Below are 15153 nucleotides of genomic sequence, written 5' to 3'. Positions count from 1 at the left end.
TATTAGATTCTTCTAATAGTGAACTAATTAACTTCTTAATATGTGTTCTTTAGATCTAGTGCATGCATAACAAAATAAGAGATTAATAAGGAAAAACAATGTCCCTTACATTGTAGAGTGGCTCTAAATTAAGGGCACAAATAAGTTCACCCTCCTTATTTGTTCTTGAGCTATTATATATTGGATGATCCTCCAAAATCTCAATGTAGAGATCCTCCTTTTGATTGCACCCAAGACTAATCCTTTAAACTAGTATATTAATTAACTAGATTAATAGAGTAGTACCCTTAAAATTATTCTAATATTATCACTATTACTACACTAGTAATCTAATATTATTATTAGAATTTATGAACAATTTCTTGTTTTCTAAAAAGTTGTTTTAGAGAGATTTTGAGAGAGTTTTTAGCAAGCATGCATGTGATGTAAAAATGAATGAATGTATGTAGGAAAATAAGAGAACAATTCTCTTATAGAAAGAGAGAAAAACCGGTGGGGGTTAAGGAGTACATGCCAAAAATTGGGATCTCCTTTTTCTTTTACTCTTATCAACATTTTAGGTGTGTAAGGCTAGTATATATAGGTATGATTGCATCTTACTTTATCTCCTAAAATAAATCAACCACACTCCACCATAACTCCATCCATTTCGGTCCAACACACATAAAATGGACTACCATTTTATTTTGTCAATTTGTCATTTGTCACACAATATATCACATGTAGTATGTTACATGTTATTAATTAATTTAATGCATATTTATCAAATAAATATCATTTTATAAATTAATTAAATCACATACAACAAATTGACTAGTGATACTTGATCACATAAATAAAATGGGTCATATAATTATAATTTACAACATCTTGTAATAATTAGCCATTCATTCTTATCTCAATTGTTTCACAAACAATAATCAATTTTAGTAATAAAGAATTTCAATTACTAAATAAATCTTATTTAATCCCATTACAATAAGATATAAATATTCTCTCTCACAAATGAATTGTTCAATTTTAAGGAATTGATTAACTTGTATCGTCATACAATTAACCAACTTTACTGATAAGGGCATCATCCTTTAGGTGTGACCTTAAGAGATCAACTGACCACCACCGTCCTACGACAGTAACGTCAAACTCTAGCAAGCCAATTATTACCGATTAATGTTGATCAGTTGACTATATAAATGAATCATCCCTTACATATTCTTAACATGAGATTGAAACATGTGATCGCACTATTGTTGAGGACACATACTCCAACAATCTCCCACTTGTCCGAGACAAGTGTGCGTCACCAATTCTCTTGTCCTATTTCAATCTCCTACTCAATGCAAGGTGTCTTGCAGGTCGTACTTGCACTTGAACATATCTTGAGTGGTTTTCTCGATTTGGAGTGTAACTGTCTAACCGGAATTATCTACCATAGATACTTTCCGAGCGTGGCCACGCATTTTCAGTTCACTGCTCCTCGAGTGGCCTTGAGATTTCAAATAAACTTGACAAGGGTGTGGAAAATTCCTATCGCACTATTCCCTTTGTTTAGCCACAATTTGTCATAACCCAAAATATACTCATTTGACCTCAGTTACGACAGTCGTAGAACATAAATCAAAGCCAATCAGAAATTTGTGCCAACTCGGGTGAATAGTCTTTAGTCAAAAGAATTGACTCATAAGAATACTATAGTACCTCTTGCCACGACCAGGCTTTATGAATTACCAGAACTCTATAATAAGTGGTCACTACCCGACAGAGTGACCCATACAGTCTGCCTATGTGATCGACTAGTCATCCCATATGACTCTATGACACTTGAACTTGCCATCAATCGCATCACACTCTAGTCACTTCGAGACGTCACCTCTTCTAAGTGACTAAGGGCGAGTACTATGTCAATCCAGTTCACTTTAATGGGGTTCAACTTGTCTCTACAACCCATTGGATATAACAAAGTAAAGGGCGAGTTTAAAGAAACTCAAACGATAAATGCGATTATCATATATGAATAGTCAATACACTATTACTACTTCATATCTTATAATCTTTAGTGTAGCTTTTACACTAGTTAAAATGCAATAAAAGCTTGGAAAGTGGATAAACCATATATCCTTATATTCCAACTTCATTAATTGTTATTTCCTTCTATTCAATGTTATCTCTAATGACATGAGTTTATCTAAGTTTATGTCTAGTCTTCTTACCAGACTTGGGCTCTTTAACTTGAAAGATGCTCCCACTGTTAGCACATAACTTGTGATAAAGTTATTTACAGAGGGATTCACTCTTATACCCTATGTTGACCATTTTATCATAATTTACTTAAATTCCTTTTGTATAATTTGCAATCACACAAGTAATGAGCTAGTTCTTCTGTTGGATCGTGCAAAAAAGTATCAGTTTAATTTACAAGCAAGAAGATATGAACTAAGTACATGTATCAACAATACTTAGTACTAAACAAATTAAGTATTACAGTGATGTAAATTAAATCGGCAAAATCAAAGCAAAACATTCAATACTTCAAAATTGTGTTGTGCATTAGTATGATTTGAAGAAGATGAATATGTGTGTTATGATATGTATTGTTGACTTGTTGTACAATATTAGATATTGGCGAAAACACGAAAATTATTTCTTAATTTTTTATTTTTTCCTATTTTTTTATTAGGGTGTTATCGAGATTCGGTAACACCCGGTGTCGCCCTATCACTTCCCTTTTATTATTGATGGAATTCGAACCCAAATTATAACATGTATTACCATTCATAACTTTACCAGTTAAATTAATTAAGGGCAATAGTAATGGTAACATATAAAGAGTTTCATACATATAAGAAGCTTCTTAAATCTTAATCATTGAGTTAGATAATAAGGAGCTCGTGTTATGAAAACGGTTTCTAAAGTAAGAAACTAGTTTCATAGCATGAAAAGAGTGAAGACAGGAAACCCACAAATAAGTATGAAACTTTTACATTGAGGAGAAAGAAGAAGTTTCATATATGGCGATTTATGATTATGTGTCAACGAAAAAATGTTGTATCAAACTACCACCATTCTTATTACCCTAATATTGCCTTTTTGTTATATAATAAACGGTATAGTCATTGGTTATACTTTATCGTGACTTTCATTTATCAAAATTCGATTTGTCTCTTTTCTAAGCTGAAAAAATTAAAACATACTCTAACTCAACTTCATAGAATTGATTTCTCTAACATCTATGACAAAGTCAAAGATGCCAAGCTAAGGTTCTCTTGAAGAAATGGCAGGAAATTCTTTCGATTGGAATTGTGTCCCAGACCCAATCGTGTCGGTAACGTTAATTACTACTTGCTTAACGTTGAACCTAGACGGTCACACACTTACGGGTTGACGTTTGACATTTAAGATAACTTTATATTATTATATAATAATAATTAAAGTATCTAGATGACATATTATTATATTAACTGCTAACACAGGAGATACGTTTAATAAAAGGAGAAAGTATTTCATAGTATTTAAATAAGGAAATAAAATAAGATAGTTATTTTATTCTTTTTTATAAATACATGGTTTAGGAATTGGAAAGCACAACTTATATTCAATCAGTTATTCCACCCCATATTAGTTAGAAAGAGAAAAAGGGTTTTCTCAAGAAGGTCTCAAAATCTCCGAGTCGTCTTAAAGGTGGAGAGTGTAGATCGTACCCGGTGTGGATACACTAGAGGTTCTGTACTTTCAGAGTTAATTGCTGATCCGTCTTAAATTCAGGTATGTGATTTATTCCCTTTTGTTTACATCAATTTGAATGCAATAGGTCTCATTAAGGTTCGGATAATTATTATTTTCGATGCGCATACCAATCCTTCAATTGGTATCAGAGACAATTTTGCATTTAAATTGTATGTGAAATTGGGAATTTCATTCGACTTGTAGTATGTCTCTTCCGTGCGCCTATTGCGTTGCTATTGTGCTGTTGTCGTGATAATAGTTATCAGCCATTCAATTGTTATTGCTGGTTATACGTATGTCGGGTCTTCGTGCCATATCCACTTAGGTCCCTTGATTTTGTTTAATATCATGCGGAGTAGTTTATTGGAAATCATGGTATACACATGTTGGGGTAATTTGACCAAATACACGTGTTGCATCCTATGAGTTTTGAGAATCGTTATCAAGTGTTCATTAAAACTGTTTTTTTTTTCACTAAATTGCAATGATCTATTGTTTCTAACTCACAAGTGTGTTGGGTAGTGTATCAACAGTGTGGTAAATCATGATGTTTACATGTATATGTCAGTCAATTCAATGCTAATCTGTTAGTGTTTTTTATTCCCTTGTTATTATGAGATAATTATACGACGATTGCAAAATACTCCATAAGTGTTGGATCTGAAAGATATATGATTGACTAATATATGCATGTTGCGAAGACCATATTTTCGTGATCTGTTGATCATTTTTTTGTTGGTCCTTAACACTCATAATGGAGTCGACGCATTGAAATTGTTTCGATGATTGACCATTCTTTTATTAAAATTGTTTTAGTAAAGGTAAAACTTGACCAGTTAAAATTATTGGGTTTTGTAATTGATAAAATATACGATATTTTGTCAACGAGACTTTTCCATCTAAGTAGTCAATAAAATTTACCTTTGTTTACAAGAAACGTTCTGACTACCAGGGGGCTTGTAGTTCAGAGATAAATAATATTGTCTATTGTATATGATATGAGTGTGAAGAAAAGTTACTTAATTTTGTACTTATAGTGTGGACTACCCGGAGGGTATGAAATTAATTAATTTTCTGTCACAAGGGTGGATAAACTCAACTATTTTAATAGGAACGACCTGACTACCAGGGGACTATTAAGTATAGAGTCTGGTTTAATTTCATATGATGAAATAATAATGGTAATTTACCAGAACTTTAATTATGTGTGGGAAACGACTTGACTACCAAGAGGCTCATTCATGTTTTAAAGTTTATTGTTATCATTTAGATAAAGTCAATGTCTTAATGATATATATTTGTGTTCTTATTTATGTTTTTCCTTCATTACCCCAGATTTCTCTAATGTCAAGTTTTTCACTGCGAAGCATTCTGGATGCTAACAAACTGTCTGGTGACAATTTTGATGATTGGTACCGAAACTTGAGAAGTGTTCTCATGCATGAAAAGCTAATCAATGTGATCAATAATCCCGCTAATGTAGCACCTCAAAAGGGAGAAAGTAATGCAAGTGCATTGGATGCATATGCAAAGTACTCTGAACAGAGCACTACTGCAAAGTGCATTATTTTGGCTTCCATGAGTCCTGAACTTCAGAGGCAATATGAAAGTATGACTCCTCCACAGATCATAGCACATCTTAAGAAGATGTACTAGAGTAGGACTACTATCCATCGGATATCTAAGTCCTCATTTAAATCTGAATTTGAGGATAAATGTTTCTTTTGTAAGAAGATAGGAAATTGGAAAAGGAATGTACAGAGTATAAGGATACTCTGGAGAATAAGAAACAAGATAAGACAATTGTGAAAAATGTTTTCATGATTTCTTTGAGAACTATTGATACTACTAAGTGGGTATTGGATATCGGTAATAGCTTTAACATTTGCAATATGTTGCAAGGTTTAAGGATCAATAGATGGTTAAAGAAAGGAGAGGTTAACCTACAAGTTGGGAATGGAGTAAATGATGCTGCATTAGCTGTAGGAACTATTTCTCTTGTGATGCCTAATGGCAAGACCATATCTTTATAAGATTGTTATTATGTTCCTAAATTTGTTTCGAACATTGTTTCCATTTCGTCTTTGGACAAGAGTGGATTTAGAACAATCTTCTATAAAAACCAATGCTCTATTTATCATGGTGATGATTTATATGTGAATGGTTATTTTTAATTTGGTCCTTATTTTTACCCGAGTTAGTGATTTGTCCTATTATGACTGTTTCTGGCCAAAAGAGGAAGAGAAGTAATCAAGGAAATCAAACCTACCTTTGGCATTGTCGGCTTGGTCACATTGGTGAGAAAAGAGTAAACAAGTTGCACCGAGAAGGGTGTTTTGGTCAATATGATTATAAACCATATAACACTTATGAATCTTGTCTCCTAGGGAAGTTGACCAAATCTCCTTTTACTGGAATTGGAGAAAAAGCCAGTGAGCTTTTAGGACTCATACATTCTGATGTATGTGGGCCTATGAAAGTTCAAGCTAAAGGTGGATATTCTTATTTCATAACCTTCACTGATGATATGTCAAGATTTGGATTTGTTTATCTGATGAGACATAAATCAGAATCGTTTGAGATGTTCAAAAGATTTCGCAGTGAAGTTGAAAAGCAAACTGGTAAGAATATAAAGGCTCTGAGATCTGACTGTGGAGGTGAGTATCTCAATGATGAATTCATTGATTATTTAAGACAAAATGGGATCTTGTCACAGTGGACTTCTCCTGGAACGCCACAACATAATGGTGTTTCAGAAAGGAGAAATCGAACTTTATTAGATATGGTGAAATCCATGATGGAGTTCACTGATCTTCCTATCTTCCTTTGGGGATATGCTTTGGAAGCTGCTGCGTACATATTAAACAAAGTTCCCACTAAGGCAGTCACTAAAACACCATATGAGATATGGAAGGGACGTAAGCCTAACCTTAAGTATTTGAGGATTTGGGGTTGTCCAGCTTATGTAAAGCGATTGCAGTCATATAAGCTTGAAGCTAAATTTGACAAATGCAGATTCGTTGGTTATCCCAAGGAGACTATGGGATATTATTTCTATCACCCATCTGAACACAAAGTGGTTGTGGCCAGAAATGCAACGTTTTTGGAAAAGGAATTCCTTGAAAGTGGAAGTCATGGTGTAGAAATAGATCTTAATGAGATCAAAGATATCAATGAATCAACAGTGGCTCAAGAGCATGAGATGTCAATTGAGCAACCTTATTTGATGTCTTATATTTGCCACAAATACGTCAAAACTCAAATGTTGAGGAAAATCGATTGATTAATGAATCAACGCAGGAACCTGAGCAACCGGAGAATCAAGTAGTACATGAGTCTCTTAGAAGGTCGACTTGGGAACGTCATGTACCAAATAGATTAAATCTATTAGTGCAAGATGATGAGGGTAATCATATTGATGATATTGCTCACGTCGATGATGATGCAAGGTCCTTTAAAGAGGCTATGACAAGTCCAGATCATGAGAAATGGCTTAAGGCTATGGAATCCGAGATGGAGTCTATGAGAATCAACAAAGTGTGGACTTTGGTTTATAACTCTAAGGACTTAAAACCCATTGGATGCAAATGGGTGTTTAAGAAAAAGATTGGAGCAGATGGTAAGGTTGAAACCTATAAAGCCCGTCTTGTTTCTAAGGAGTATAATCAAAAGGAAGGTATTGATTACGAAAAAACCTTCTCCCATGTGGCAATGCTCAAATCTATTCGGATTCTGCTTACTATAACTGCATACTATGATTATGAGATATGGCAAATGGATGTGAAAACAGCTTTCCTTAATGGGGAGTTAAAGGAAGATGTCTATATGACTCAACCTGAAGGTTTCACATTGTCATCTTCTTCTGATAAAGTATGTAAGCTTCAGCAATCCATTTATGGATTAAAGCAAGCCTCTCGTAGCTGGAACATCCGTTTTCACACGACAATTGAAAAGTTCAATTTTATGCGTTGTGAGGAGGAACAATGTGTGTATAAAAAGGTTAGTGGGAGTGTTATCATTTTCTTAGTATTATATGTCGATGACATTTTACTAACAAGAAATGATGTACCAGCCATGCAACAAATAAAAGATTGGCTATCTACACAGTTCTCCATGAAAGATTTGGGAGAAGCAACTTATATTCTTGGAATAAATATCTATAAAGATATATCAAGGAAACTGCTTGGACTCTCACAGTCTATGTACATTGATACCATCTTACGGAGGTATCACATGGAAAATTCCAAAAAAGGCTATTTACCAATAAACACTAGAATTTCTCTATCTAGGAATGATTGTCCTAAGACCATAGAAGAAAGAGAGCGCATGAGTAAAGCCTCATATGCAAGCGCAGTGGGAGCTCTTATATATACCATGACATGTACAAGGCCTGATGTTTCTTATGCGCTAGGAGTAGCGAGTAGGTACCAAAAGGATCCAGGTGAGGAACATTGGAAAGTGGTGAAATCCATCCTTAAGTATTTGAGAAGGACTAAGGACCAATTCCTCATTTACGGAGATACTGACCTAAATTGTTTGGGTTATACCGATGCTAGTTTTGCATCAGACAAGGATGATAGCAAGTGCACCTCTGGTTATGTTTTCACTTTGAATGGTGGGGCAGTGAGTTGGAGAAGTTCCAAACAAGGCACTGTTGCTGATTCAGTAACTAATGCAGAGTATATACCTGCATGTGATGCTCCTAAGGAAGCGGTTTGGATTAGAAAGTTCTTAACTGAACTTGGTGTAGTTCCTTCAGTGAAGGAAGGTGCTCCTTTATTGTGTGACAATACCGGCGCTATTGCACTGGCCAAAGAGCCAAGGTCACACCATCGATCTAATCATGTTCAGCGAAAGTTCCATTTAATTAGAGAAATTGTTGAACGTGGTGATGTTCAAGTACGAACGGTGGAAGAAAAGGCAAATCCTACAGATCCCTTCACTAAGGCGCTTGGATCAAAGGAATTTGACAAGCATAAGTGGAACATAGGATTAAAGTTCATGAGGGTTTGGCTCTAGGTCAAGTGGGAGATTATTTTTGAAATTATGCTCTAGACCCAATCGTTATGTAACATTTTCCTTTTGAACACATTTCATATTGTTTTTTTGTTATTAATTGATATATTAATAAAATGGCATTGTTTTTTTTTTTTTATCATATTGTGTTTGAGAACCATATGTGATAAGTCCTTGATTAAACTGTATGCTTGACATTATAATCGAGATTATAATAACGAGAGTCAAGTATTGGAGGGTTTGATCTAAATATGTTCTTGGTTAAAGGGTTATCAAAAGGGACTATGATGATCCAGATAGATCAGTATATGTACAACTGTATTCATCAGATGAATATGATGGATCTCATTCATTACGTTGTATGTATAGATGACCATATAAAGATATGATCATTGAACTGACCGAATGAAGGTTTCCCAATGGTTGTTTTACCTATATACTGTCAATGTGGAAATTCTCATAAGGAGTGAATGCAATTCTTTTTCCTTTGACTTGAGATCACCATTGTAATTAATAGACTGCTTGTTATACTTTGATGCCTGACATCTAGTGTGTAAAAATACTAGCTGAATGGTTATTGGGTGTAATTGAGTACCTATGAAGTTAGTGGTGAGTTAGATGAAATCCATCAACTCGAGGTAACGAATTTGAACTCTATGTTGTCATTAATCTTATTGGTTGTAACAAGACCTTGGCCAAGGCAGATGAATGGTTCAAGAAATGAGTTTCTTGAAGTCAATTCGCCAACCATAGTGGTTGACATGGAACATAGTGGTCATCTAAAAGGGTATGACAGTTTTAAGCATACCTTAGGATGATCCAGAGTTGGAAAGATGGAAGGAAATGATACATTACCCTTAACAAGGTTCGTCTTCAGTGGATGTTGATATTCACGTTATCCAGTTGTTGAGGAGTGTTGTTATACGCCAACCTCGATTAGTAATTAAGACGATTGACTCTGGGTCAAGTGGGAGATTGTTGGAATTGTGTCCTAAACCAAATCGTGTCGGTAACGTTAATTACTACTGGCTTAACGTTGAACCTAGATGGCCACACACTTACGGGTTAACGTTTGACACTTAAGATAACTTTATATTATTATATGATAATAATTAAAGTATGTAGATGACATATTATTGTATTAACTGCTAACACAGGAGATACGTTTAATAAAAGGAGAAAATATTTCATAGTATTTAAATAAGGAAATAAAATAAGATAGTTATTTTATTATTCTCTATAAATACATGGTTTAGGGGAATTGGAAAACACAACTTATATTCAATCAGTTGTTCCACCCCATATTAGTTAGAAAGAGAAAAAAAGGTTTTCTCAAGAAGGTCTCAAAATCTCCGAGTCGTCTTAAAGGTTGAGAGTGTAGATCGTACCCGATGTGGGTACACTAGAGGTTATGTACTTTAATTGCTGATCCGTCTTAAATTCAGGTATGTGATTTAATCCCTTTTGTTTACATCAATTTGAATGCAATAGGTCTAATTAAGGTTCGGATAATTATTACTTCCGATGCGCATACCGATCCTTCACTTTCTACCAATCCTTTTTTCCGATACCCTCATGCATTAAGAAATGGCTCTGATTTCAAACTACGGCAAACTGAAGTACATTGAGATGACCATTTTTCAAAAGAGGGCAAAAAATTTATCATGTTCAGAACTCTTGATAGCTGTTCCAAGGTTTTTTTTTTTTTTTTTTTTTTTTTTTGAACGAAAATATATCAACTAATGATAGGAGCAATAAAGGATTCCTATGGGATAACTCAACATGGTATGGAGAAGGTAGGGTCAGCTTTTCAGGATTATTACAAATTTTTACTTGGCACTAAAAAAGATGTCTCTCGCTTAGATTCCCAACTTCTGAGTTCAGAACCTAGACTAACTCCGGAGGATCAAAGTCTTTTAACTAAAGAGATTACCAAAAAGGAAATCAAATAAAGATGGTGTATTTGGTATTGACTCTAATAGTAGCCCTGGGGTAGATTGTTTCTCTTCTAGCTTTCTTGCGATATTATCGAAGCTCACTTCTGTAAAGCAATGCAAAGATTTCAGAACTAGGCATATGACAAAGGAGGCGAATTCTACCCTCATAACCCTAACCTAAAAAAGCAAGTAGCCTTATCTGTCATGGACTTTAGACTTATTTCTTGCTGTACTGTTTTTTTTTTAACTTTTAGTAAGATTTTGGCAAATAGGTTTCAGCCAGTCCTACCTACTCTTATAGGTGAGCAACAAGCAGCATTTATCAAAAGGAGGGACATTTTTGAGAATATAATGTTGGTCCCAATCTCTTGTAAGGGGATACAACAAAAAGTAGATCTCTCCGAGGTGCCTCATTAAAATTGACATAAAGAAGGCATTTGATTCCTAATGCAAATAATAAGAAATGACTAATGCAAATGCTAAGAACTAAAACAAGCTAGATTAATATGGTTCAACTTAATTAATTAAAAGCCTAGGGCACAATTAGACTACCAAGATTCATAATCACCTTTTTACTTCTGTGAATTAGTCATCTTGAGGTAATTTAGTTAGGGAAAACACTTCTAACTCGCCTACTAACTCCCTCTCGGGCTCATAACAGGACACTAGTATTGCCGACTCACCTCCCTCCTGGGTTCATGACTCGGACTCTTCTATACAATACTTTAGAACCCGAGAACCCGCGCCATCCCCAAGGTATTCGATTATTGTTAGGAGTCACTAAGCATACGATAGATTCCCGATCTTCCCCAACCCTTTTCCCAAAGGTAGGTGAAGATCAAACGGTTCTCAAAGATACCCGCTTTGAGTTCCCCCTCCCGGGTTCAACCCAAATTGACAAGGAATCTAAGTGGGTAGTCAATTGTATACCTAATCAACTTCCATTGATGGACAAGGGTCTATAATCAACTAAGTTCCCAATTAACAGTAGTCACAATAAATGTAACGAAAGTAACAGTAGAAACAACGGAGAAAGTATGAAAAATTAGCTAAGAATTCGATTTAAGAAATATATTTATTTATTTAAATATAAATTTGATAGAATTTACGGGAATTGATATAACTGTAAAAATGGCATGAATAGTCAAAGTAATAATATTAACCGCGAGAGTAATGAATGTGTCTCATAATTTGCTGATAAATTTTAATATTTCAGTATAAATGGTAAACATGAGTTAAGGAAATCTAACATAGCCGAGAAAATAAAATTTGACGATAAATAGAGATAACCCAAGCGGGGTCGAACACCAAACCTAGTTCATTGTATTATAGAAATATCATAGGATCAACAAACATACTCCGTAATTCTTAACATACATACATTGATGACACATAAATACTTGTCAAATCTTTTTTAGTGCACTTTATGCATGATAATTTGATAACTACATGTCTACATGTAAATTATCATATTGTTTCTCATTTTCTTTAACTAAATAAAAGATGGATCCTCATGCACACAACATAAAATAGATCAAAATAAATAATAAAACTACCAAAATAATAAGAAACTTTATATCCCTAATTGCTGCTTAAATCGCAAAATATTTGAGATAATAATTTGAGATTTCTTCTTATTTTACATTGCTAACTCGAAGAGTTCCAATCCTTATTTATTCTGCCGTCATATATCTCCGTTTAGTTTAAATTAATATTAACATGCGTATGTTGTTCGAGATCATAGATTTAAAATTGTATTGAAATCCTATTACAACTTAAAACCACACACATTGAATAAATGAATTAAAATCACAAAACATACAATTTGTTATGGTTTGATCTCTATCTAAACTGTCTTCACCAAGACCTTACTAAATACACAAAGGAAAAACAACGTTGAAGAGTTATAATAATAGGATAGCATATTCACGGTCTTCAGAGAGGGCTACGGTAAAAACTAATTATAACCGGGTTTGGTAGACTGAAAACCCAGCGGTATACGTTGGAAATGTTCAGTTATGTTGAGGAGGTTTTCCTGAGCTTACTCCAGGTCGTGGAGGTCTCTTGCTTATAGATTTCTGCACGCACATTAAAAAGGATTTTTAGTAGTGATAAAGCTCATATGTGTATATGTTACTAGTACAATATATTATACTCCATCCGTCCCAGTCAATTGTTGTCCTTTTGTTTTGGCATAAAGATCAAAGGATGAGGAAAAAGTCAATAACTAAATGGAAAAAGTCAATAACTAAATGAGAAGTGGAACAAATTGAATGAGAATGATCAAATTACTCATGAAGTTCATTCTTAAAATAGAAAGGACAACAAATGACTGAGACACCCAAAAATAAAAAAGGACAACAAATGACCGGGACAGAGGGAGTATTCCGTAACTATTACTCCTTTCAATTAAAGAAATACTTAGTAACTTTATGTCTTATATCAACCTTTTTGCGTAGAATTTGTGCTAGAAGTTAGTTTTGACCGAAATAAAGCTATTACTAGTTTTACTACTACATATTCTACATGATTGATATCTCATGTACTCGCTCTGTATGTGTTAAAATGTCTTTACTTTTAGCAAAATCTGACATCTGTTCGATCTAGTACCCAAAGACCAAAATCGTAATCCTAGGTCCGTCCGACCGACCGTCCATGGACCGTGGTATACTTTTATAGGCCTTCATTCGCATCTCAATCCACAACTTAAATGAAGGCCTTTACAAATAAACCACGGATGGATGAAGCGTCCGACGGACCTAGAATTAAGATTTTTGTCTTTGGAGTAGAAATCTTTTCTTCTTAACTATCACTCTCACGCGTAAGGATTCTCTTTAGATAAACCAAATGAACAAAATAATTAACTTGATGCAATTTTCTTCTTAATACTGTGTTCTAAAATGCAAATATATGTGGAGAAAAATAAAAGAGGAATTTAATTCTCATTACCACTTAATAAAGAGCCTCGGATAAACACTGTTTACCGCATGCTTCTCAGTTTAAAAAAAAAAAAACAAATTACTCCAACAATCATTTTCACTAAATTGTACTCCCCCTATTCGCTGCAATATAATCATACCGCGAGTATTATCGTAAGATTTTCGCTAATTTCGAATTGCGAAGTTGAACAACCGTACACATCATAAGTCATAACTATCAACTCACACTAACAATCAACATTGTCCTATATCATAAAGGCTTCTCAATTATGAGATACAAAGGACGCATGTACAAAACCTTACTCATAAAACTAATAGAATTCAATCTCATAAAACAAGGAGTAATACGGAGTAACAAGAACTACCCTACAAAAATTCCGTTTAAGGCATAGTTATAGTCTTATAGAGCAAAGAGCTTAGATATGCACAACATTACCCTTTATTAATAATAAGAAGCATCACAATTATTGTAGTGAATTAACTGTGGTTTTAGTTTATGTAAAAACTAAAAATAATCTAATTTCTATGTTTCAATTATTTGTATATCTTTAACTTAAATACTCCTAAAAAATAGTTAAAAAAAATAAACAAATGATTAAGTTTACTCGACACAAATGAAAAACATGGCTAGCCACCGAGAATACTTAGTTACTTACAATAGCAACCGCAGGTGGCTGAGACCCGTCCACCGGTTCTGTCTCTTTAGCTGAATCATCGCCATCGCCACCACCACCACCTCCACCAAGATCACAGCTGCCTACGTCTAGGTCCGGTATTTCTGTGGGCGGAGGACAGGTCTTCTCATCGGCATCGGCATCGTCACCGTCACCATCACTACTAGTAGTAGTTGTTGGCTCAGAAGCACAATGTTGAGAAGAGTGATGAATAGCATCTTCAAAACCCAAACACCTTAGTATAACTCTGATTACCTCTTCAATGAAATCATATGGTTTCTGAAATATGTTACTACTACTAATAATAAGATTATTATTAGTACCTCTAGAAGATGTTATTAGTTCCTCTTTCTCTTCTTCTTCCTCTATCTTTCTCTCCTCTTTGCTTATTTCTTCCATCTCTCTTTTCTATTTTGTGTACCTAATATTCTTGGGTGTATGTGCTGTGTATTTTCTGAGTGTATGATATGTATGCAACTATGCATCAGATGGGTATTTATTATGGGTTGGTGGTCTCGTATTTATGGACTAACCTGTTTATTTTATTACACTCCTGACTCAATAGTAGATAAATACCAACTACGGTACTATAATATAAATAGTAAATTATCAATTACACTCACACTTAATCCACTTTTTTACATTTACTCCCACGTCAAATTTTTTTTATAAATTACACCCAAATTAATAGCTCAGGTTATATTTTGCACCCAATGGTATTTTCAGGTGAATTTTTTTATGAAATGACGATTTTGCCCCCGCGATTATAAGTCTCCTTTGGTTTTGATTCTCCATTTACTTCCCTTTTCAGTTGTTTAACCTAATTTATCCCAAATTTTCCCCCAAAAAATTCCCCTAAAAATT

At 34.2% G+C, this 15153-nt stretch overlaps 1 protein-coding gene across 1 annotated transcript; it reads right to left on the bottom strand.

Annotated features, from left to right (window-relative positions):
• Positions 1–12446: 12446 nt before the first annotated feature.
• Positions 12447–14778, bottom strand: LOC141586942 (uncharacterized). Its single transcript, XM_074408352.1, has 2 exons — positions 14272–14778; positions 12447–12754 (listed from the first exon to the last, which is right to left on the bottom strand). Exons 1-2 carry the CDS (start codon positions 14686–14688, stop codon positions 12689–12691), a joined length of 483 nt encoding a protein of 160 aa, XP_074264453.1. The 5' UTR covers positions 14689–14778; the 3' UTR covers positions 12447–12688.
• Positions 14779–15153: the final 375 nt, after the last annotated feature.

The sequence above is a fragment of the Silene latifolia genome, chromosome 6 (assembly GCF_048544455.1).
Source record: "Silene latifolia isolate original U9 population chromosome 6, ASM4854445v1, whole genome shotgun sequence".
Classification (NCBI taxonomy): Eukaryota; Viridiplantae; Streptophyta; class Magnoliopsida; order Caryophyllales; family Caryophyllaceae; genus Silene; species Silene latifolia.
The sequence above is the reverse complement of the archived record's forward strand: the minus strand, read 5'-3'. Positions and strand labels throughout refer to the sequence as shown.